Here is a 25,063-nt window from a genome sequence, read left to right as displayed (position 1 = left end):
GGGCACACACACAGACACACACGTATGCAGACACATGCACGGACACACACACGGGCACACACACACACACTCATGCAGACACATGCACGGACACACACACACACTGATGCACACACACACTGATGCACACACACACTGATGCACACACACACACTCATGCAGACACACGCACGGACACACACACGCTACGATGTGAATATTAAGTTGCATTACTCTCCCAGAAAAAGAAGGGGGGGAGGAATAACAGGTTTCAGAAGCTCACATTTAATTAGTAGTCAGTAACAGTGCTTCCTTTCCCAATTAAATACTGTCTGTATAAACACACCGATACAATATACACGCAGCGCAATATACATATGTGTGTAGGCGTGTGACATCGGGTCAAACCCTGCGCGGTGTCCACTGTTGCGTTAAGCCGTGGCGAGTGATGCGGGTTGACGACTCGTTCACGATACCCTCCTTCAGTTCCTTCACCCCCAATAATCAAGTTGCAAGCTCAAGCCAAGCAGGATTAAAAACAATCGAAACGCTACGTCACTATTATTATTTGTTTGCTTAAGCAAATCACTAACCCTACACAATACGATATTGTTTTACAAAGTTATACAATGTACAGCGCTCTGTGTATTTGCGTGACTTCATTTATCTTCGTTAAATAATTTTAGTTTTTACAAAGTTTAAAAGATACCGGTGAACATTTATCTGGTGACATATATAGAGCTCTTAAATAACGCGGTAAGATCCAGAGGGGGGGGGGGTTTGCGTAAAAGCCACGAAGCCACGCGTCGTCAACCGCCACGTCGATTCTGAAGCGTCGAGGTCTCCTTCCGAGCTACGGAAATTAATAATGAATAACCCTGCTTTTGTTTGAGATTCACTCCTCGTTATTCTCGGGAAAATTCACCGAAGCAGCCACCTTGTAAGACCGTACACACACACGCACGCACACACGCACGCGCACACACACGCGCACGCACACGCGCACGCACACACACACGCGCACGCACACACACAATCACGCACACACACAATCACACACACACAATCACACACGCACGCGCACACACGCGCACACACACACGCACGCGTCATACTTGACGAAGACCCCAGATGAGCGAGAGATTGCACTCACATCGCTACTTCTACGGTATCCCCCCCCCCGCCCAATGTGATTAGACGTTAACACGAGGAGTCGTCTCGGTTGCCGTCCCTTACGGCAGCCACAACAGCCGCAGTAGCAGCAGCAGCCGTAGCAACAGCAGCCGCAGCAGCCGTAGCAACAGCAGCAATAGAGACGCGATAGCAGCTGCTGCAACAGAAGCCGTAGCAGCTGCTGTTATCGCGTCTCCCCCTGCAGGGTGCCGCCACTGCTGTGCCGGGTGAACTGTGACACAAAGAGCTTTATAGCTCAACGGATTGCTCCGGCGTCGGAGGGTGTCCAAGGCACCCTGGCCACGACTTGGGAGGGGGGGGGGGGTGTTTTGTACAACACTCAAGATTTGCTTTCTTTTTGTCGTCGAGTCCGCGTTCTTCTCCGCTCTACTGCCGACGGGAAGCTTCGCAGAGCGGCGCCCAGCCAAGGTCGCTTGCTCCGAGCCCCGGGGCCGGTCACGTGCGGCTTCGGAGCCGCGTGCGGCTCTTTCGACGACTGCTTTGTGACGTCGCTTATGACGGACTACCGATTGCGGCTCGTTGTTATTATTGTGGCTCTCCAAGCCCTCAGCAAGTGTAGGAGGGAAGGAGGTAGGGAACTTTGCGGACTTCACCTCTGATCGAACCGACAGGACAACCCCCCAACATCCAGTGTAGCCTCTCCACCCCCATCTCTCTCCACCCCCATCTCTCTCCACCCCCAGCCCCTCGCCCTCCAAGTCTATCGCAAAAAGACGGCATTGAACCGCAGTGGCATTGCAGCATCGAAGCATTAGGGCACCACCGATCTCAGCCCTCACCGCCGAGGCTGGCCACCACACATGACGGTCTCTCTCTCTCGACACACCCCTTGTGTTACATCCTCACGATGGCCGCTCGTCAACAACAACAACCACAACGGCCCCGCGTGTCTCTGTCGCAGTCCCCCATCGGCGAGGTGCACATATTTGAAATAAAACTGTGGTACAACAACAACCACGACGACTACCACGACTACTACGTAGCCCCATGCAAGAGCTGCACCTTTGATCTACGAAAGTGAGGCGCGGGTTAATAACATAACTCAATCATCATCATGGATACATCGGTTGGTGAGTTTGCATAAATCACCTTAAGTGCCTTTTCCTGTTGTAAACCTTAACTATACTTAAGTTTAAGGGTGTGAGCATAAACTGAATAGGAAACCTCTAAGGAAAGTTAATGGATGTTCCATTGTTTGTTTTTACCCAAACGAATTGCACCACAAGATGCATCATGAAGCCAATTTCACAGAAACACAAAGCGGGGATATGAATTGGGAATACTTTAGGAATCAAGTAAAGAGATCCCATTAAATCTGCTTCATGCCACTGAGGTATCGGGACACACAGACACACCGGGTATCTGCAGTGCACGTGGTGGTAACGGCTTTCCAGACAGAACATTTAGAAACATCACAAAAGCACGAAAATATTGTACAGTTACAATAATTATAACAAACAAAAATGTAAAACTACTTCTGGGAAATACTGTTTACATGTGAAACAGTAAGAGACACTCATTATTGCCAACCGATGATTCTTCCTGCCAGGGTAAGCAGGCAATGAGCCGTTCCTCTCTCCGTGTCTCCACAGGACACCACTGAGGTGATGTCACGCCACTACTTTCGGTTTGCTGCATTTGTCCACATTAACTCAACGCAGATTGCCGGACATTTGTGTGTTATTGAATTGTTCATCGTGGTTACCCTACGGGTGTGTGGGTATTTTCAATGCGATACCGTGGATCGGTTCATGTCAACAAGTCTAACACGTCGGCTTTCGTGACCAATAATATAAATAATAAACGGTTATGGGGTTAGATCACGTAGATATAAATGTGTCGTACACACACCACCACCCGACACAGCCGATTAGTAAAGGTTTTGTGTTTAGTTGAACTTCCCCTGCACCTCCGATTAGCACAGTTGGCTACATACGGTTCTAAAGATGTTCAACATACATAACGTGCCAATTGGTTACTACTTCAGCACACCGGTGTGTTGGAGAGTAAACACACATTTACAATTTGGAGTATGACGCTTCGCTGGTGATCACAACTAGCTAGAATTGGGGCAAATCGCCTGATTTGAGGAACAACAGTTGATGCCGCCTCTGTGTTGCCACAGGAACCAGGCCCTGGCTTTCCCTTCCAGGAGTGCAGGGGACACACTTAAGCTGTTTTATGCAAATAGACAGTCCCATGCAAGCAAAAACTTGGACATTAAACTCCGTTTACAATTCGGATTAGCTATTTCATGTAAACCCCCCGCTCAGGAGAATGTATTGGCAAAATAACGCGGCAGGTGGCTGGATAATGAACGCTAGAGCCCAGGTTCGAGAAAGTAATGACTCTGCTGAAGTGGGCCGTTTTGGATCTGGAACAGCAGCCACACAAACGAGTGAACGCAAACCCACAAAGGTCGGCCGAGCGAGCGTCGCTACCGAAAGTGCTACTGGGGCTCGCATGGTTAGAAGTGGCTCGTGGTGTGGCTGCAAGCTGGGCTTGTACACCGTCTCCGAGCGACGACGCTTGAATCGCTCTCGCAGAGACCCGCGACGAGCGGCGGAAATGTGATCGGAGGTGCTCTCCTGCAACTCCGATGAGCGCGGTTGGCACCATGCGGAGCGAGCAGAAGTTCAACAAACACCCGTGGAAACATTGCCACACATGCACAAGTACAACGTGCAAAGAGGCCTGCGGCGTGAAAGCGATCCGTCCGTTCATTCTGCAGCCCCCACTGCCCGCCGCCGTTTCCGCTGTGCGGGAGTAGCGGTGCCAGAGGAACAGGAAGCGTCGTGGACTGCGCCGCCGCGTTACGCAGTCCCACCGCCGCCCACGAGGACGGGCTCAGTCGCCGCCCACCACCCGTGTTCACTGTGCATGTGCACACAATCGGAAATTACATCCGCAGGGACCGCAGTGCTCTGCGCTGATCACGCCGTCACCTCTCCACACACACACATGCAGCATTTTGATCTCACGCTCAATTCTCCTTTGCCCCAAAGTCCTAAGACGTAACGCGGCGGCAAAGTACGGATCCGGCAACATACAGATCCGCGCATTCTAATGGCTGAAGCAAGGCGAGAGCTTCGGCGGACGTGGAGGAGTCTTGGGCATCGTTCAGGATGCGATCCCGAAGTTAAAACGATTCACCGGGTCCCCGTGTTGACAACACATTCACGTGCATGGTGAAAGGAATAGCACAGAGACTGATCAGTTCGACTGTTTGAGAATAAATGGATGCGTGCTGCATTGTAAATGAAGGTTCTGCCACAAGCCATGATATAATTACATTCCTATCCAGCTTGCGACTTGGAGCTTACTGCACACGTTTCCTTAGGAACACTTCAATCAGTAACAACATCAAGGTATCACATTCTCAGTTGTGGTACACGAGTGGGTCGATGTTAAAACACATTAAAGGGCACGTGATGACGCTGTTATTAGAACACATTGCATCACTGGAAGAATACGTAACATTTTTCGAGCTCCATCTATCCTGCTGTGCAACAGCAGTTAAATACACCCAGCGCTCCGATACAGCCACTACGCGAGAAGACGTGGCCAGACCCCGCCGTGGATGTGGCCCCAGTGGGGATGGCATGATTCGGTGCAGCCTGTGGTGAGCTATGCACCTCCGATGAGCACGGTTGGCTACGTACGGCGCGAAAGAAGATCAACGTACATACAGACAGTTCACCACGGCGCACAGCGACACCCCTAGTACCTTCTTGCCATCCAGGTAATGGTGTTAATTTGATTGGGTTGTTGAATGGCAACTCGGTTTCACCGTGGACACCTGCGCATCTCACGCACAATACCCTGTTTCCCTTAACAAATAGCAGCACCCTCACCTTTCAGATTTCCAGCTCCTTCAAGTGCACGCGCAAACCCCTCGCTTACAATGCGCGCGCAAACGCACGTACGCACGAGAGCGAGCAACTCGCAGCTGTTCTGTGAAGCGGTTCTTCTGACAGTTGTTGTTTTTATCTGCTTTGCTTTTGTAATTTTTGGTGACCCCCCCCCCCCCCAGAGGTCACCCTTGCCAATGAGACTCTCACCCTGGTCTCATGAGTTGCTCACCCGGTGGCGTGAAAGTCAACTTTAATCTCCTTCACTCGGTAGCGTTGGACCTATTGGACTTTCAGATTTTACAAAGACAATGCTGTCCGCTAACCTCAGAGTGGACCAGCCAAGTGAAGTCCATTAACTACCAGGTAAGGCCCACTAAGCTATAGAGCTCTTTTTCAGAAGCGACCTGGCCACAAATTATAGCTTAACGAAGTGACCTATCGTGTGGAAATATATAGCAGCCAAATACTCTAAACGCATGTTGCTGGAGGATCCGGAGAAAAATCCACGTGACCATGGGGAAAACATGAGATTGAGCCCAAAATCTCCTGTACACCAGGCGAGGTAGTTGACATCTCACCACCGAGGCTTGTCAAACCAATGAGCAGTACAGCGATGCCCACCTCCCCATTTACAGCCCTGGGCCAGTGGTGGAATTTCAACATTTCTCTGGCGGGGATTGAGTTTATCCATATGACAACCAATACTGATTTCTCCACAAAATGGTAACTATTTGATCAACCCCCGGAGGGATGATGGGCTGAGACAACCCCCGATCAAGATTGCGAGCAGCTTGCTCTACCGCTGAGCCACCAGCTATGTCCACTGTCGATAGAATTCATGTAAATTCATGTTGTCGCCTAAATTAGAATAAGGAATTGCATTTACTTCACACTTGAATGTCAAACTGAGCTGTGATGCGTATCGGACGATGAATTAAAACTGTCACGTACAGCAATGTAAGACACGTTCATGAAACGCACACAGCAGGTGAAAACACATTACCTTAAGGACTATTTTGATACTTAAATAAACGAACGCTTTAACTTCCAAAACACTGAATCTGGCGGATAACATTCGTACCTGCCGAGCACACCTGCGCCGGGACGGTGCCTCCCACATTCACCAGCAGAGCTTTGAGAGGAGGGCAGGGCACAGTCAAGATGAAGACAGATTAAGGCTTTTGCAAGAGTTTGGATGTCCCACAGAACATCTCTTAAAGAGTATTTGGGACGTTGGACCTGAAATAACGTGCGCCGCCATTAACACAAGTTGATTTAAAAATAAAGTGCACCGTTCCGTTAAAATGCCATTTGGTCACGTGCGATCCGTCACACACAAACTCGGGGCCGCTCCTCGCCCGAACGACCGCCCCCGAACATTCGACCCATTCCTTCTTTTGACGCGTTGATGCATTCACGCGATCACGTGGGACGCTATCATGCGGGACGTGACCACGCGATCACGCGACCACGCGATCACGCGGGACGCGACCACGTCGCAAAACGCGATCGCACAGGATGCGAGACGTGATCACCCAAGTCACGATCACGCGAGATGCGACCACGTGAGCGAACGACCCTGCCAGGGCAGCGCGGAGCCCTCTGCCGCTACTGCAAACCCTCAATGAAGCTGGTGTCCAGGTGCAGGATGAGCGTGCGGAGGAAGGACATCTCCTTGCGGGTGTTTTCAAAGATGACGCGGGGTTCTTCCGACTCGCAGCGGAGGCAGTTGGGCGCCATCACCATTGCCAGGTTGCTCACGTCCATCTTGGTGAGAGCGACGTTGGCCGGGGAAGCAAACACCTGGCGACAAACACCGACACCGTCAACTCATGGGGAGAGCCCCTCCAACGGGGGATTTGGCCTACTCTTAGGAATAGGTGGGAGCGCTCGCAAATGAGGGATCGAGGGAACAAGGGGTGAGGGAGGGGGTGAGGGGTGAGGGGGCGAATTAGCAAGAGGGCGAGGAAGCAAGGGAGGAAGGAGGTGAAGGAGCGAGGCGGCGAGGGGGCCAAGGGGGCGAGGCGGCGAGGGGACACAGGAGCGAGGGAACGAGGGGCGAGGGAGTGAGGTACCTGCAGGAAGTGGATGAGATAGCAGAGCACCAGGCGGTTGATGTCAGGCAGCGCATGCACCACGCCGACGGCGGCCGCGGCGTTGTCGTAGCTCACGATGCACCGCTCGTAGAACTGGCGCGGGATGAGCGGTTCCTCCAGCTCGCGGTACCACAGCTTCAGCAGCGATGCTGCCAACGGCAACCGCGTGTCACCGAGCAGAACGCGCGCGTCACCCCCCTCGTAACGCGCGCGTAACCCCCTCCAAAATGGGATCGTTTGCAACAGACTCCTCCCGGCGTGACAACGCTCGTCACCAAGAATGGAATGGCTCCGGAACGCGGCCTTGCGACGCCGTACCGACAACACCCACGATGCAAACGGTGCGCGCCACTGGCCCTTCCCGGAAAGGTTCCCAGTCCTACACTGTGATACCTCGACGGCTTCAATGTCGGCAGCTCCTCACTCGTCGGTGGCCAGACGGTGGCCCCACGTGACGCGAACACATCGGCGAGCGATAGCAATTCGTCACGGACGCTGCGTCCCACCAGGCCACCCTTCCTCCCCCTAATAACCCTGTGTCATCTCCGAGCTTACTGTACGCACCATACAGGAACACTAAATAAATCATCAAATACCCGGCAGGTCGAAATGGCCCGGAGCACGGCTGCGGGTGGCGTGCACTCGGAATGTCGCGAGCTCAAATCCTGGTTCAGGGCTGACTCGGCTCATTATCTCTCCGGGGTTGATAAAACACGTATCATTCTGTGAGGAAGTCAACAAGTGGTCGTCCTCTGGATAGGCTCGCCTCGTACGTAAAAATGTGGAATTGCCACCACTAGCGCCAGGACTGTAAATGGGATTTCAGCACCTATGCCTCCACAATGCCCATTTGAGCAAGAGATGACTTTGAACGCTGAGCGGGACAACAAGCAGGTCTCACAAGTCGGTGGGGCTGCCGTGTGAGGGTGGTGAGGGGGGAAGGGGGGGGGGTGAGCGAGCAGGCGGCCCCACCTGGGACGTGGGGATCGGTGAGGTCCGACGGGATGGTCCACTGGTCGACCTTCAGCTTTAGTGCGTTCACTTCGTCGATGTCGCCCGGCACCCTGCAAGGACACGTGGGGCTCTTTACGGAGTGCGCGTCTTTTAAACGTGCCTTCCATCGATCATTTCACTTGAACGTGCAATTAATTTTTAAAAACATATCAGGGCTTTGACACATTTGGCCACTTTTGAGTCACAACATAACCAACACGGTGGCGTGTAGCCGAGTATCGACAAGGCCTGATTACTGCAACTTACCAATCTATGGGACGTCTAAAAAAAACATTAGCCAGCTGCAGCATCTAGAAAATTATTTGGCACGTGTCATTCCAGGTATTGCAAGATCCGACCATGTCTGTCCGGTGCTCGCAGAGCTGCATTGGTTTCCAGTTGTCGAACTAATACTTTATAAGGTCGCACTCATTCAACACAAAGCGCTTCCCACAAATGAACCACAATACCTTGCTGATCTCAAGGAGTATAAACGATCACGTAAACTGGAGTCATCCTTGCAGCAGCGACTTTTGGCTAATGATCGAAGAAAGACAGTCACCGTGCGCTCTGGACCTCCCTTCCGATATTCGGAAGCCACTGAAGCTATACACTTTTAAATCCAGTTCGAAAACTCATTCCTTTAGAATTGCTTTTGGTGTTTAGTTTGTTGTTCTTCCCCCGCACCTCCGATGAGCAAGGTTGGCTATGTACGGTACAAAATAAGTTCAACATACATGCAAGATAAATTACAAAAATAAAAGAAAACAATGTTTGCTTCTCACCTGAAGATACCCTCTGTCTGAGCGCCCTGCAATTCTAGGACTTTCAGAGAGAGGCCACTCTGAACCCAAGGCAGCCTCTGCTCCGGAAAACGCTGACGTTGCAAGGCCATGATTTCCTCCAGGGAACTGCCGAATAGCGACGGAGTGAAGATGGCGTTCCGGGCTTGCTGCACTTCCTCCAGATTCGGCTTTTTCAGTCCCTGCACACAACACCGAATCTCACGGTTTCACTTCGCACGCGCAACGCACGACACTGCGGATCTGAAACAAGAAAATGGGTCAAAAGATGAAAAAAGCGCACATAGAAACGCGGAGAGGATGCACTTATTAAAATGACACTGAGAGACAGCAAGAGGAACCCGTGGATCAGGGAACATCATTCGGACTTCCAAAACGAGAGAAAGTGGGCCTGGTCTCGAGAAAGGACGATGGCCATTGGTCGAGTTCTAAAGCACCAAAGGCAAGGGAGCGTGCAAAGCTGAGGAATTCTCCAAGGAGATGGAGCAAGGAATTCCTTTGGCTTGCCCTGTAACTCGGCTCTACCCTCGAGAGAGAGAGAGAGAAAGGTGGAGATTCTACGCAATTGCAGACAACGTGGCGGGTACATAGCCACCATGCCACTCAGCCGTGTGTGGTCAGGTATGTTTGATAGGGCACTCACCTTCTTTCCCCCAGTCACAGCCACCTTCTGCAACTTGCGATAACAGTACTGGGCATAGGTGCTGATGGGAATGCCTGCATAAACACAACAGAAGACACCCATCACGATTCCACAGGTACACGTTCCTTCATCGCAGGCTCTACGGCGTCTGTGTGCGTGCGCACTAATATCAATTGTATAGACTGAGTAATCAAAATCTTACGGTTTAATTTGGGATAATGGTTGTTAATTGAGCAATATACAATGTAAATATTTACAAAGTGCATCACATTAGAACGATGTTGAACTCGTCTAACATGAAGTGCAGCATCTCTCCTGGTATCCCTCTGTCATCTCACTCCTTACGAAGGTCTTCCTCCAACGAAATCATTGTCATGAGGTGTTCCCTAAAATTCGATCCTTGGTCTGTTACTCTCTTCCGCCTCTCTACTCCCTCTTGATAAAATAATTTCAGCGTTAGTGGATCACCATTCTATGCTGCCAACGGCCGGTATTACACATCGCTTCAGTCATTTAACTGCAACTCATTGTTCATTCGGTATTGATTCTGTCTCATTCTGGGTCGGTGTAATTTTTTCCGGAGAAGTTATTCGAACTGGAAACATTCTGATTGGCCAAGCCGCTTTCTAACCTTGGCGTCATATTCGACCCAACTTTGACGCCACACAACTAATCTAACTCCTGACACGTTGAGACTCCCTCTGCAAACAGCCCGTGTGCGTGCCTGTGTCACATCTCGTGCCGACTACTGCAGCTCTCTTTCTCTGTAATCTTCAGCAACCATGATCAATCCGCTGCTGGACGAGGCTTCCCCAAGCCACCACTTCAGACGTTTTCCATAAAACCCTGATTGTCAAGCTTTAGATGACCAAATACTGCAGTCCGACTTCTCACTCGCAGATGCAAGCCTGAGCACGTCGCTGCCTTCCTCATGTCCCTCCAGTGGCTCCCTATGCAGTTTCAAAGCCAAAGAGATTTCCTGCTCACATGAACATAGAGGTGGTGCTCATCTCTTGTTTACAGTCCTGAACCAGTAGTACCAATCCACATTACTATGACAGGGGACGAGTATATCCATAGGACAACCACTGTTGACTTCCCCGCAAAGCGGCGTTCATATGTCCGAGCCTGGAGGGACGGTGGGATAAGTCAACCCCCAACCAGGGATTTGAGTTCGCAACCTTCGGATATCACAGAGCTCCCTCGGAGATTCCCTTCAGTGACCCCTATGCCACACAGAATGGGGACAAGCACTTTGCCAGCCACTGTTTGTTGCATCACAATCTAACCAATATTAGTAATTCTCAGAGGTAAAATTTTGCCTAATTTAACAGTTCTTTTAAACTACTTTTTTACTTTACCAGGTGTGGCCCACCGAGCTATATAGTTCTGTTTCAGAAGCGACCTGGCCACAAATGATAGCCCAACCAAGTGGCTTGTCATGTGGAAATGTATAACAGCCAAAAACTCAACTTAAATGCAAAACCAAATGTAAATGTATACACGAGAGTGCGGATGTTGCGGTAGGACTGTGACAACTGTGGTGTACGTGACGTAATGCTACTGTAGGGGTGTTACAGAGAGCCCGTTATGCATGGCAGCCTATGGTAAACAAGCACAGTGGGCGGGGCTACGTCAGTGCACGGGCAGGTGGCCTCTACGACGTCCGCGCTTCGGACGTTAAGATCCCCCGGGGCCCCACCCCTCAGGGAGGGGGGTGTATAAAAGGGGAATGTATCGGGGGGCTCGGGAGTGATGTGTTAGCTAAGAAGAGAAGACGGAAGACGTCCTAGATAGAGCCCTGGTCTCCCCCTGGTACGCCGTCCTTGTCAGGACCGCGCAGGCTCGAGCCAGTGGCGTGGTACCAGAGCCAGAGCCAGTGCTGGTCTGGACTCTGAGTACCGGGCCCGACTGACCAGTGTCGGGCCAAGATAGCCTCCCCTAGTCCACGAGAGGAGGACTCTGAGGCAGGCTAGGGTTAGCTAGGAGGTGTGTCCTCAGACAGACGGGTGAGGGGGCCGATACCCCCTCAAGTGTGTATGTCACAACGTATGGTGTTAATAAACCAGTGTGCCTCCAACTATCCGGTGTGAACGAGTCGTGAGCGTTACTACATCTGGCGTCAGAAGTGAAACAAAGTACGAACATGGATACACGCCGGACGACTCGAGTCGGGGTACCAGAGGCAGAAGACACCTCTGCAGTCGGAGGGCCCGACACGGCTGAAGATGCCATCGACCAGCCGGGGTTGGGCGCTTCCGCGCCACAGCAGCTGGAGGAAGGGGAGCCGTCGACGGAGGGGCTGAGGCAGGCGCACGCGAAGCTGGCCGAGCTGCTGTACGCCGCAGCCGCCATGCTCGACAACATCACGCGGCTGGGGGCTGCGGGACCGCCACAGGGCGACAGCAGCCAACGACCACAGCGCCTTCCCGCCATTTCAACGGGGCAACATTTTGAAACTCCCGCCATCGCTGCAGCTGCTGTTGAGGGCGTGGCCGCTCTAAGCATCGCGTCCAACGGCGGGAGTACAGTGCCTGCCGCGTCACCACCCACGGGCGGAACGTCATCACGGGTGCGACCGGCGATGCCATCGCTGCTTCGGGCCGACGCTGAGTCAAGTGAGGGTGACGAGGGAGCGCGATCGTCCTCTGCAGCCGCTGCCTTACATCAGCGTCTGCCCCCGCTCAAGGAATTTGTGGGCGAGGATGGCGACTGGGGCGGCTTCCAGCGGCGCTTCCTCGCTCACCAGGAGATGGCACAGTGGACAGACGCCGAGGCTCTCCGCGCGCTGCCAGCACTCCTCGACAGCGACGCCCTCGCCACTCTAACGTCGGCTCCGAAGGAGAGGCGCTCGACGCTGCGGAAGGCGATGCAGGTGCTATCTGCAGTATATGGTCCACCATCGGACTGTCGCCAATTTTTTTACGATCGCCAGCGGGTGACGAAGGAGTCGCCCCTGGCGTACCGCACAAGCCTCCTGGCACTGGCGAAGGAGGCCTTCCCACGAATGGACGACGAGGGTGTCGACGCCATGGTGACAGAGAAGATACTTTTGCTGGCGGACGACTTAGACATCGTCATTGTCGCACAGGACGATGCAGAGATGTGCTCCCTCCAAGCGGCCCGTCTTCTCCACGCAAACCTGTCCTCTCAACGACGGAAGGCCAGCAAGGCAGCGAGCGGGCGTGCCGTCGCTGCAGCCACCCTCCCGGTGGAAGCGGTTTGCTCCATCGACCATCGACGGCAGCACGGAGCGGGAGTGCGGGAGGACCGGGCCGCTTCAAGCCGTCTACAACATCCATCGTCGCCACCAGCGCTTCCACGCTGTTATAACTGCGGCATCCGGGGCCACGTCGCCTCGGGGTGCCGCTCTCCTCGGCAGCGGGGGACGACACCTCAACGGGACGCCGGCCCTCGTCACAAGCTCCACCATCATAATCCGGCGAGTCGCGGCACCCCTCATGTTTGGCCCACGCACACGCCCGTCACACACTCAAACACCGCAGCGAAGGGGGGGCCAATATCGCGTACCATGGCACCAACACGCACCGCTCTGGGTACTCACATTGAACCCAGCCAGTGGTCCGTGTTGGCCCATCGGGTTGTAGCCGCGTCGTCGGGGTCGTCGGCCGTTGTGGGTCACATCGATGGGGTCGAGGTGCGCATCCTGGTCGATACAGGGGCATCGGCGACCATTATTTCGGAGTTGATTTATAACATTCTCCCCGCCCAGAGCCGTCCTTTGATGCCTGTTAATGTACCATTCTTTGCTGCTAACGGGGGTTCACTTGGCATCATCGGACAAATTCGAGCCCAGATTTGTGTCGGGGATATTAAATTATCTGGGCCGATTTTTGTTTCCTCCTCGCTGGCGGTTCCGTGCCTGCTGGGGACGGACTTCCTGGCCAAAATGCCGATTAGAATATTAATCGACCAGGGATGCATTGAGCTCCCATCGGGCCGACGCATGGCGTTTCTGCCATCCCCCGCTACGAGCCGGACGGCGTTCGCGACGGTGCCGGCGTTCGTCGATAGAACGGTGCGCGTTCCTCCGGGGGCGCAAATGTTGATCCCCTTGAAACTTCGGCGGCCCTTCGCTAAGGGCATTGGGGCTCAAGGGGTTCTGTTGGGACCGTCTAGGGCCGGGGTCAGTGGACCTAATTTACTCCCGGCCCAGACCATAGTGAGAGGGGAAGGAGAACCCTTCATCGCGGTCCTCAATGTGGGCTCGCAGACGGTGGTGGTCCCACAGGGGACCGTGCTTGCTCACGCAACGCCGGTGCCCTGTGAGGAACCCGTCGCGAGTCATGTCGGCACTGTCCCTGCACCGCGACCACATTCGGACAGCGATGAAGGGTGGCTCGAGGCGCTTTGCGCGGGATCGACGGACCTGTCAAATTTAGAGCGCCAACGTCTTAAGACACTACTGAGGGAATTTTCCGACGTTTTCAGTCGGGATAAATACGATTTGGGCTGCACTCATCTGCTGCGTCACCATATTGATACGGGTGACAGCGCGCCAATACGCCAGAATCCTTTTCGGTTGAGTCCCGCCGAAAAGGACCATGTCAAATCGGCTGTTGATGACATGCTAGCCGCCGACATCATTTCCCCCTCCAACAGCCCTTGGGGAGCGCCGATCGTCCTGGTTAAGAAGCAGGACGGTTCGTTGCGGTTTTGCGTTGACTTTCGGCGCCTTAATAAAATTACGGTTGCCGACGCATACCCGCTCCCACGGATGGACGAATCGCTTGACGCCTTGGCGGGAGCGCGATTCTTCTCCACATTGGACTTACTTTCGGGATTCTGGCAGCTTCCTCTGGACGATGATTCAAAGCCTAAAACAGCTTTCCGTACTCCGCACGGCCTGTTTCAATTCAACCGGTTGCCGATGGGCTTACACTCAGCGCCGGCAACTTTCCAGCGGTTGATGGAATTGGTTTTGGCTGGTTTGCAATGGGAATCGTGCCTGATTTATTTGGATGACGTCATTGTCTTTGGCAAAACTTTTGATGAACATCTCCAGAGGTTGCGGGCGGTTTTCCTAAAGATGCGGGCTGCTAATTTGAAATTTAAGCCCCAAAAATGCCATTTGTTACGCGAGTCGGTGCGTTATTTGGGGCACATCGTGGGGCGCTCAGGTATTTCTACCGATCCCGCCAAAACGCAGTGTGTAAGCTCCTGGCCAACTCCCACCTCAGTGGGAGAGGTTAGGAGTTTTATTGGGTTTGCGTCGTATTATAGACGCTTCGTCGCTAATTTTGCGACTATCGCCAAACCCCTACATGCTTTAACATCTAAAGGGGTTCGGTTCTGCTGGGGTCAGGAGGAGGAAGCTGCTTTTTGCTCCCTTCGGGACGCTTTGGTAAACGCTCCTCCCCTGATTTACCCTGATTTTTCAAAACCGTTCTTGCTCGACACCGATGCGAGCAACACGGGTATTGGGGGCGTGCTCTCCCAGGTGGTTGACGGCGTGGAACGTGTGGTTGCGTACGGCAGTCGGGTGTTGTCTCCAGCGGAGCAACGATATTGTGTCACCCGTAGGGAACTGTTGGCAATTGTCCATTTCGTCCAACAGTATCGCCCATATCTGTACGGTCGGCATTTCACCGTCCGCACAGATCATGCGGCACTGCAGTACGCCCTGAGGGTTCAACAGCCATCGGGACAATTGTCCCGATGGTTGGAGGTCCTCCAGGATTACGATTTCCAAACCACATACCATAAGGGCGTTCGCCACACCAACGCGGACGCTCTGTCACGCTTGCCAACCACCTCCGAGTGTGCATGCCTCCTGGGGTCTGGACGTTGCAGGCCTCCAGGGGACACATCGGTACCTGTCTTGGCGGCCGCCAACGACGACGATGCAGTGGTTCCTAATTCGATCGAACAACAGGGCAAAGATTCCCTGTTGGGGTTGCCCGTCATTGAATGGGGGCGCCTCCAGATGGAGGATGTCTCCCTCCTCGGGTGGCGACGTCGCGTTGGCGGTGCGGCGGGGGGAAAAAGAGGTGGTTCCGACGCATGGGAAATGTGCCAAGGTCTGCTAATGCATTGGGACGGGAAGTCACGTCGACATCGGCTGGTGGTCCCTACTGGGTTGCGGGGTAAGGTGGTATGGGCCGCTCATGAGCGCCTCCTACACCTGGGGACCCAAAAGACTCTCGCCTTGCTGCAACTTGATTTTTACTGGCCCGGCATGACGAGGGATGTTGGGGATTTGTTGGGATCATGCCCTCAATGTGCACAACGCAAACCGCCGGCACGGGAGTCTAACCCGCCCTTGCAATCGATTAAAGTGTCCAGGATAAACGAGCTGGTCGCTCTGGACATTTTGGGACCATTCCCCGCCACCCCCAGAGGGAATAGATATTTGTTGACGGGTGTCGAATATTTTACACGCTGGCCTATGGCCTGGCCTCTGGCCAACCAGTCGGCAGCAGCCATCGTGGAGGCCTTTGTTCAGGGTTATGTCCTGGACAAAGGTGCTCCGGAGAGGCTGCTGACCGACCAGGGTAGAAATTTTTCCGGTAAACTACTCAGACAAGTCTGCGATCTCCTGGGCACAAAGAAAATTCGGACCTCCCCATATCACCCACAAACTGACGGGATGGTCGAACGTTTGCATCGCACCATCTCGTCCATGTTATCACAACAAGTTTCGGACTCGCAAACGGATTGGGACCTACAAATTCAGGGGGTCTTGGCGGCGTACCGGATGGCACCCCATGCGGCTACGGGGTTTTCTCCCTTTTACCTCATGTACGGCCGAGAACCAGACCCGCCTGTTCGTGCCCAGTTGCGGATCCCCGTGCCGCAGGGAAAAACTAATCTGGCTGACCACGTTAAATTTAATCTGGACAAATTGACCGAGGCACGGGATGCTGCAATGCAAAACTCTGACCTCCGTCAGAAGTCGAATGAGCGCCTCAGACTGAGTCGAGCGCACATGCTGCAGTGGAAGCCGGGGGACAAGGCATGGTTGCACTGCCCCCAGGTGCCACTGGCAACCTCCTCTAAACTGGTGCGGCCGTGGCGGGGCCCTGTGGAAGTGGTGGAGGTGTTACGTCCGCAGTGCGTGCGCATCAAGTGGGGGAAGCGGCGATGGTTCGTGCACCCCTCCAGATTAAAACCTTTCGCTGCGGTACACAACCCCACTTCACACGCGCGTGGCCAAACATGTGGGGGGTCGGCCGACGTGCTGGGTCCGTCTCCGTCACTCTCACCTAATGCCTTGCCGGCTGTGCCACCTTCAGGAGCATCAGGAGTGACGGGCTCACGCCCGAACAACCCTCCTGCGGATACCGAGGGTCACGCGGAGTCAGATGAATGCTCACCTCAAGACGGACAGTCGCCACCTGATGGTCCGCCACGCGCGGTTACCCCGTGTGAGGGGCCCGCTGCAAGGACGCGCGCTAAAATGCGCAAACTGTTGTGAGGCCGGAAAATGTGTACATAGCTGTTGTGTTTATTGGGTGTTGTGTGGGTGGTGTGTTTCCCGCTCTTCGGATGTACATATGTTGGGTTCACCGTGTGTTGTGTGTGCGTGGTGGGTTCCCTGCTGATTGTATATAGGCTGTTTTTTTTACGGAATTCGTATTTATTCGGGGGCGGTGCGACGGGTTGTTTCTCATCTTGTTGTTGCGTCTTGTTCTGGTTCCTGTTATGGTTCAAAAATAGTGAGGCACACGCGCGGTCAGGGGGTGAAGGCACCTTTATTGTCAAATTTTTGTATGTTGGCAGCCGGGACGGCTGCATGCTATGTGGGGGGGAGTGATGTAGGGGTGTTACAGAGAGCCCGTTATGCATGGCAGCCTATGGTAAACAAGCACAGTGGGCGGGGCTACGTCAGTGCACGGGCCGGTGGCCTCTACGACGTCCGCGCTTCGGACGTTACGATCCCCCGGGGCCCCACCCCTCAGGGAGGGGGGTGTATAAAAGGGGAATGTATCGGGGGGCTCGGGAGTGATGTGTTAGCTAAGAAGAGAAGACGGAAGACGTCCTAGATAGAGCCCTGGTCTCCCCCTGGTACGCCGTCCTTGTCAGGACCGCGCAGGCTCGAGCCAGTGGCGTGGTACCAGAGCCAGAGCCAGTGCTGGTCTGGACTCTGAGTACCGGGCCCGATTGACCAGTGTCGGGCCAAGATAGCCTCCCCTAGTCCACGAGAGGAGGACTCTGAGGCAGGCTAGGGTTAGCTAGGAGGTGTGTCCTCAGACAGACGGGTGAGGGGGCCGATACCCCCTCAAGTGTGTATGTCACAACGTATGGTGTTAATAAACCAGTGTGCCTCCAACTATCCGGTGTGAACGAGTCGTGAGCGTTACTACACTACAAAAGGGTGAGAACCACAGACTGCATTTCTATTCTTAAAACAAATTAAAAAATTCACGACGTTTCGGAAGCAACACAAGCCTCCGTCTTCAGGTGGAACCGTCACAGCCACGACAGCTGTATCAAGTAAATGAGAGATCACAAGAAATACTACCCCGTATATATAATGGTTGAGGGGGGAAGGGCCAGGAACGGCACACTTTTTTATTAATATGGTAAGGTGAGGCTTAAGACCAAGAGTAGACTGTATAACAAAGGACTGAGCCTTTGTTATGGAGAGGTGCGGTTTGTAACTAACACATGGCAAACATGACAAAAGTGTGAAAAAAGAAAAGCAAGTAAAACACTAAAACTGGTAAAACAACAAACCAGTTTTAGTTTTTTACTTGCTTTTCTTTTTTCACACTTTTGTCATGTTTGCCATGTGTTAGTTACAAACCACACCTCTCCATAACAAAGGCTCAGTCCTTTGTTATACAGTCTACTCTTGGTCTTAAGCCTCACCTTACCATATTAATAAAAAAGTGTGCCGTTCCTGGCCCTTCCCCCCTCAACCATTTTATATATATACGGGGTAGTATTTCTTGTGATCTCTCATTTACTTGATACAGCTGTCGTGGCTGTGACGGTTCCACCTGAAGACGGAGGCTTGTGTTGCTTCCGAAACGTCGTGAATGTTTTAATTTGTTTTATTTTACTTTTATTAATTTAAACATTTTTACCTACGTGACTTTACCGAAAAAACCTAAGAGTATGAATCCTTGCAGTCACGAAAGCTTCAAATCTAGAATGCATTTCTATTGTCACACGAATAGCAGAAATTCCAAGAAGAAAAAAATGACACTGGAGAGCACAGAAACAGTCGGACAACACCGACGGTGTGAATGAGACTGCGGCACAGACCGTACACAACATCTAAAACACAGAGTGCGAGCAAACGTTCCGGTTAAAGCAGGGAGCCTGCGGAGGACAAACAGACGGACTACTGTGTGAAAGCAGCCTGGCGGAAAGCGTCAGACATCCATGCAAAAATGAAGAGCCGCGTATGTGAGGGGGGTGACGTGGATGTTAGTAAGCAACATGGGTCGGCTTCCTTGGCCATTAGGGACTGGAAACCAACCGTCAGCAACTCGAGTGTTCTTTTAATGTAATTTAGTGACTGATGCCAAGGTGTCGTTGCATCAGTCCGCACGCACGCTTTTACTCAGAGGCCAAACGTAAGAAAGGCGTGTCCACTCGCAATGTTTAGAACAATATTCCTCTGGCATGCCGTTGTTGCGTTTGTAGTGGATACTTGCAAACAGCAGAGCACAGCAGGCGGAGGGCACGGTTAGACTGCGAGAGGGTGGCACTGCGCTAGGGCTGTCCGCTGGACGTTACCGACAACATCTTCTATTTCACGCTTTCTTTTTTTTCGATATTTAGACTTCTTCTTAGTTTTCATTTCCCATGTTTCTTTAATCTTCTTTACAACTGGAGAATGAGATGAAATGAGTGAAACAAAACACAAAAAATGGCCATGCTAATGCCCCACGCTTACCTCCTCCATCTTGTGTACAACGGAAATGCACATGAGCAACGTTAGTCGGCTGAACGCGAGTTAAACGTCGTGTATAATCACAGAGCATCGTCACGTTATACACGAATGTATTGACATTTTAACATCAAGATTAACTTGCAATATCATGCGTTTCGATGTGTTGCTCGTCAGAGAACGCTGTGTAAGTGCCGTCTGGGTTGACTTTGGATGGTGATAATGAAAGTTAAGGGACAATTTTACGACCACACGAGAGTTGAAGCCATCTGCCAATAGGCCATCCGCTTAAGCAGGAAAACTCTGGCCCAGTTGTATACTTTACGAGTATAATCGTGAGGTTCTAGCCAACATTCGTATAAACCGGCACAACCTCGACTATTACAACTTTCCGAGTCTCACGACTAAAGAACACCCTTTTTTCCGAAGGTCTGGAGGGCGATGGTCCAGCAGGTTACCGAATGTCTAGGCGGTGAAACGGATCCCCCCCGTTTGCTTTGGTTACCCCGCCATCGACAAAGGACGTGACCCCGCTTTCGTAATTCGCACACTCGCAAAATAACTGACGTGACCGCGCGGGTGGGGGAGCACCTTTCTGGTCGTGCGCGGGGTCGAGGTGACGGTAGATGTAACCCTCCAGATAGGTGTGGAATTTGGGCGATGGCGGGAAGAAGGCCAAGCAGATGGCCAGCAGCTCCCAGCCACGGGTCAGGCTCTCCGGGCGCAGGTTCTCCGTCGTCTGCTTGCACAGTTGCACGAAAAGCTCGTCGCGCAGGCCCTGCAAGCTCCACCCGCGCCGTGCCACCTCCAGCGCGACAGCCGCGCGCTCCAGCCGGCAGCGCCGGTCGCCCATGTACATCTGCACGAGGCGGAACACTTCGCAGGCCTCCTTCATGATGGTGCGGTCCGCCGTGACGATGAGCGGCTTGCGGATGGCCTCACCGCTCCACGACAGCAGGTTCACGATGGAGAGCTTGCGGCGGAAGATGCCCTGCGTGTGCGTGTTGAGGTGCTTGGAGGCCCAGCCCTCAATGTCGCTCTCGGAGGACGGCTTGCGGAGTCGGAAGGAGCCCATCGCCTGAAGCATCCCGGGCGTCGTGACGCCGTGCCACTCCCCCGCGCCGCAAAGAGCCAGGTCCGCCGACTGCTCACAAAAAGTCCACGCCCCCCACATCGTATTACTCCCAACAAAAACTCTGCTCGTCGGTCACAAAATCATAACAATTAGTCTATCCCGTAGAGTGAAAATCCAAGCAGACACACTCTCGCCCAGGCACACCACACGACGATCTCGCAGACACACTGGAATGTGTCACCAGTCTCAGCTGAAAAAATCCTAAGCAAAAAACACTCACACAGATGTGCAACTGTTCCGCAGTCAGAGTGCATTGCATATGATCCGGCGGTATACACTAATTCACCTTTGATATATCGCCAAGTGTTTTGACTGTGTGTGATATTAACTATATAAATGAATGTTCTATAAGTAACAAATTGTACATGTTTGTATGCCGTTTGTATGCTTACTTATGCATATGCCTTAATCGGCACCCTGGGCCATGTATCATTTCCACGTTGCTGACACGAGTATGCCTGCGTTCTACGTGAACCGTCCCCTACTTGAGGCGGCCCACCAGGCCCTGACATGCCCTAACAGGCCCTGCCTGACCCTAACAGGCCCTGTCTGGCCCTGTCTGGCCCTGCCTGTCACTGCCAGTCCTTGCCAGGCCCTGCCAGTCCTTGCCAGGACCTGCCAGACCCTGCCAGGAACTGCCAGACCCTGCCAGGCCCTGCCAGACCCTTCCAGGCCTTGTCAGATGTTGCCAGGCCCTGCCAGGCCCCGTCAGGCCCTGCCAGGCCCCGTCAGGCCCTGCCAGGCCCCGCCAGGCCCTGCCAGGCTTTGCCAGATGCTGCAAGGCCCCGCCAGGCCCTGCCAGGCCCTCCCCGTCCATGCCAGGCCCTTGCCTGGATTTACCTGTGAGGGCTGCATCAGCGGCTCGGGGGGGGAAGAAAGGTTGGCCTGCAGCGACATGGTTTTCTCGAGCTGGGCCGAGCAGCCCGGCTTATCGGCGGCAGTGCGGCGCCCCCTCCGCACGGAGCAGTCAGCCTGGGTGAGGGCCTCGTCCTCGCTCAGGGCCCTCACCACGGGCCCCGCCAGCGGGGACGGGAGGGCCCCGTCGCTCTCGTAGCCCAGATGCTCGCGCAGCCCCCACCCCAAGTCCCCGCCACCCTCCTCTGCCTGGAGGAACTTGCGCGTGCAGGGCAGCGAAGCCTCGCTGCTGCCGCGCGACAGCTCCGAGTCGGAATGCTTGTAGCCAAGCTGGTGCTGGCGGATGAGAGCGGAGAGGCGCGCCGCGGGAAGCGAGGGGTTGCTGAGGCTTGACACGAGTTCCTGCGGCCCACGCCCGCCCGGCGGGGGGAAGCACAGGCCCAGGCCCGGGCTGAGCGGGGGAGGCGGGCACACAATCGGCACGGCCACCGGCTTGCTCTTCTTGCGGCGGCGGCCGGGCGAATGGCTCAGAGAGGACACAGAGTCTTCGGTGCTGTGGCTCGAGAAGGATTCGTCCATTGACATCTCGCTGCTTTGCCGGCTGTGGCAGTCCTGGCTGCTCTGGCGGCTACTCGTTTCCTGGCTGCTCTGTCTGGTGCTGCTGCACTGGCTGCCCTGCGAACCGTGCGCGTCTTGAGCGTTTCCCCTGCCGTAGCCGGCCTCCTTTGCGCCGGGTCTGCCGTCGCCGTCCTGACTGCTGCATCGAACGTGCACCGCCTCCTGGCTCGTGCCCTGGCTAGCGAGCTTTCCGTGTCCGTTCTGCACCAAACCCTGCCAGCCCAGCACGAGGTGACCGCAGTGTCCCTTCTCCCTCGCCAAGCTGGAGTCTCCAAAGTGCTTCGCTTGCGGGCCGTGGCCGGTGGCGCCCGCCTGCCCCGCACAAGGCGTGCCGTCCTGAGTGGCCTGGCGGTGCAGGGGGCGGCCCTCTAACGTGCCCCCCAGCTGGCTCTTGAGACACTGCTCCAGGGAGCTGACGATCTGTCGGTTTAAAACGCTGTTGGGAAAGGGGCTCGCGTACCGTTGCTGAGCTCCGTCTGACGGGAGAGAGATGTGCTGCTGTTGCTGCTGCTGCTGCTCCGCGGGCAGAGAAGCCAGCCCTTGAGTAGCGCTATCCTGGGACATCTGGATGGCTTGCCTCAGGTACTGTATGGAGGGTGAGGGCAGGGAACCCTGGGAGGAGAAGGTGTGCAGCGCGGGGCGCGGGCGCTCATTGGGGCCGGGCTGCGGCTCGGAGCACAGGCACGCGTGGCTGCCGTGCGGCGTCCCCCCGTGGCTGCCGTGCGGCGTCCCCCCGTGGTGCCCGCGGCTCTGCTGCGCGGTGTCGCCGTGCGTGGTGTCGGCGTGCGGCTCGTCGTAGACGCTAAGCTGTGGCTCGGCAGGGGGCTCGTCGTAGATCGGGAAGTCTTGCGTGTCCGTGCCCTGCGGGAAGGAACGCAAAACAACAGACGTTGTTTTGCCACCGGTGCCAAAGTAGGCGGAATACAAACAATACGACGGAATGCCCGAGTGATGTTGCCCCACATGATCCATGCTCCGTTCGCCTCCGTGCTCTGGGTCGTGTTTTGTTTCGCTCACCTGTGGCGTTCCTGTTCACTCTTTTTGTTTGTAACAAAATGTGACGAGCCCGAAACAGCACGCCACGCGGTTCGCATAACCTGAAGTCACATTTCACGCAACTGGACCATGTAAAGGACGGGAGGTAAAAGGTGGGGAGAGGGGCCCTCACCGCTGTCCCCCCAATTAAGTGAGGACACCAAGTCGGTGGGCGGGGGAAAATGGGGAGCTGATGACGGGGGAGAGGAAGTACAGTAGACACTCGATTATTCATGCTGATGACGGGAAGGAGGGCCGCGGAGAATTAAAAATTGTGGATGATCCAAAAATATAACCATTTTCCGTGGATCTCTATGCCAAAACGAATGATCGACCGATCGATGCGCGTGCTCAGTGATGACACTTTCCTGCTCCTGCCCAGCAGAAGACTCCACCCACTAAGTGGATAGCAAAGCCACGCCAATCAACATCAAACTCCACTGTTGTAAAGATATGCAACTGCTGTACTGTAGATGCAATCACGTGGATTTCAGATTAACTGAAGCAACATATTTGTTCGGTTTAAGTACGTGGCTTGTAATACACATTTCCAAGAATAACAATGTTGTATAACTGTTTTTTAGATTATTAATTTGGGCTGAAACGAAAATCCATGAGTTATTAATTTATTTGAAGCCTTCGTGACTGCAGGAATTACTCTTTGGTTCTTTCGATAAAGTCATGTAGAAAGAAAAAAAATTAAATCATAGAATACGACGTTTTGATTGCAACACAAGCAATCGTCATCAGGTAGAAAACAAACCTTTGGAAGAACGTAATCAACCAGGTTATGCGTTAACTGTGTGTTAGCCGACTCTCTGTGTTGTATTTCTAAGTTCACTAGGTATGTTTTCTACCTGATGACGATTGCTTGTGTTGCAATCGAAACGTCATATTCTATTATTTAATTTATTTTCTTTCTACGTGACTTCACCGAAAGAACCATAGAGTTATTAATTAATGTCAAAATCTCAGGTGCACAGCCAATACGCAAATCGGATAAACCGCACACGGATAATCGAGAGTCTCCTGTATAACCAATCTTATGTGGGAGACCTAGGGTAGGGGAGGGGGAGGGAAGAGGTGGAGGGGAAAGGGGGTTCCTGTTCATTCTTTATTACGTTCATTGCTTGGATGTTGGATGTTAAGATGTTTGTCTGGGTGGGTCAAAATGGTAAGCGTTTTGAAGATGGAATTTGCATGAATAAAAACAATGTCTTATTATTCTTACAAGAACCTGGAAAAAGGTAGGAGGAGGATCGAGGCAGGGAGAGAGTGGATAGTGGCAACAACAAAAAACACGTTATACAAGGAATCATGTCTGCATTAACCACAATACCTGTGGTCAGAATACAAAAAAAAACATACTCTGATAATATATGCTTTGTCTTTGAAGCTGATTGGTTCACACCAGAGACAGCTTTCTTTTGAGCCTCGTATAAAACGGTGTAAGACCAGAGGACGCCAAAAGGAGTACAGCGCAAAGACAATGCACTACCAGAGTAATGAGAGCTCGGGGTGAGCATCTACATCATGGGACCTCCTTTGTCAGCACCAAAATATGAAAATCGGGTTTTTTCCCCTTTTTTCTGGCAACAAAAAAACACCTGGAGAGAAAACTTCCCCAATCCAAAATGCAGAGCATATTCACGTTCAAAAAAATAGGCACCTTAGCATTTTTCCACCTTCCTTTTGTAAAGTGCACAAGTTTAACAACAACAATAACAACATTCGTGTATAATTAGGGCTAGGCTTGTGCTTGTACCGATCGTCGCACCTGCAGCCGCGTGCGAGATGGCACCGTGGAACTGCGCGACCGTGAGACAAGAGGCAGCGTTTATCTTCCGACGTAAATTACGACAACAAAATTTCACAATTTAGTAGACTGTCCTTTTTTAAACGCCATCGAACGCAACCGTGTAAAAATGTACGGAAGCAGCCCTTATTGCCAATCCACTGCTGGACAAGGGCCTCCCCCTCCAGGCCGTGGGCA

The 25,063-nt window shown here is 53.3% G+C and overlaps 1 protein-coding gene across 4 annotated transcripts; it reads right to left on the bottom strand.

Annotated features, from left to right (window-relative positions):
- Nucleotides 1-248: 248 nt before the first annotated feature.
- ARHGAP39 (Rho GTPase activating protein 39) lies at nucleotides 249-25,057 on the bottom strand. Of its 4 annotated transcripts, none has more exons than XM_078611278.1 (8): nucleotides 21,403-25,057; nucleotides 20,019-20,571; nucleotides 19,274-19,366; nucleotides 9,563-9,636; nucleotides 8,902-9,101; nucleotides 8,096-8,187; nucleotides 7,103-7,272; nucleotides 249-6,830 (listed from the first exon to the last, which is right to left on the bottom strand). In XM_078611278.1, exons 1-8 carry the CDS (start codon nucleotides 23,005-23,007, stop codon nucleotides 6,636-6,638), a joined length of 2,982 nt encoding a protein of 993 aa, XP_078467404.1. In that variant the 5' UTR covers nucleotides 23,008-25,057; the 3' UTR covers nucleotides 249-6,635. The 4 variants fall into 4 exon arrangements, with proteins under 4 accessions (XP_078467404.1, XP_078467409.1, XP_078467417.1 ...); XM_078611291.1 differs by having other exon boundaries at nucleotides 6,719-6,830; nucleotides 7,103-7,258; XM_078611283.1 differs by lacking the exon at nucleotides 19,274-19,366.
- Between the last annotated feature and the right edge of the window lie 6 nt (nucleotides 25,058-25,063).

Source organism: Lampetra planeri, chromosome 2, assembly GCF_965212315.1.
Source record: "Lampetra planeri chromosome 2, kcLamPlan1.2.h2, whole genome shotgun sequence".
Taxonomy (NCBI): Eukaryota; Metazoa; Chordata; class Hyperoartia; order Petromyzontiformes; family Petromyzontidae; genus Lampetra; species Lampetra planeri.
Note: the sequence above shows the minus strand (reverse complement) of the source record. Positions and strands in the feature narration are given on the sequence as shown.

Coding starts and splice junctions, on each gene's coding strand:
- ARHGAP39 (XM_078611278.1), bottom strand. CDS start 23,007: ATGGATCATGTGGGGCAACATCACTCGGGCATTCCGTCGTATTGTTTG. Junction 9,637..19,273: donor TGAAATAGAAGATGTTGTCG/GTAACGTCCAGC, acceptor GTGTTTATGCAG/GCATTCCCATCAGCACCTAT. Junction 6,831..7,102: donor ATCTCATCCACTTCCTGCAG/GTACCTCACTCC, acceptor GTTTGTCGCCAG/GTGTTTGCTTCCCCGGCCAA.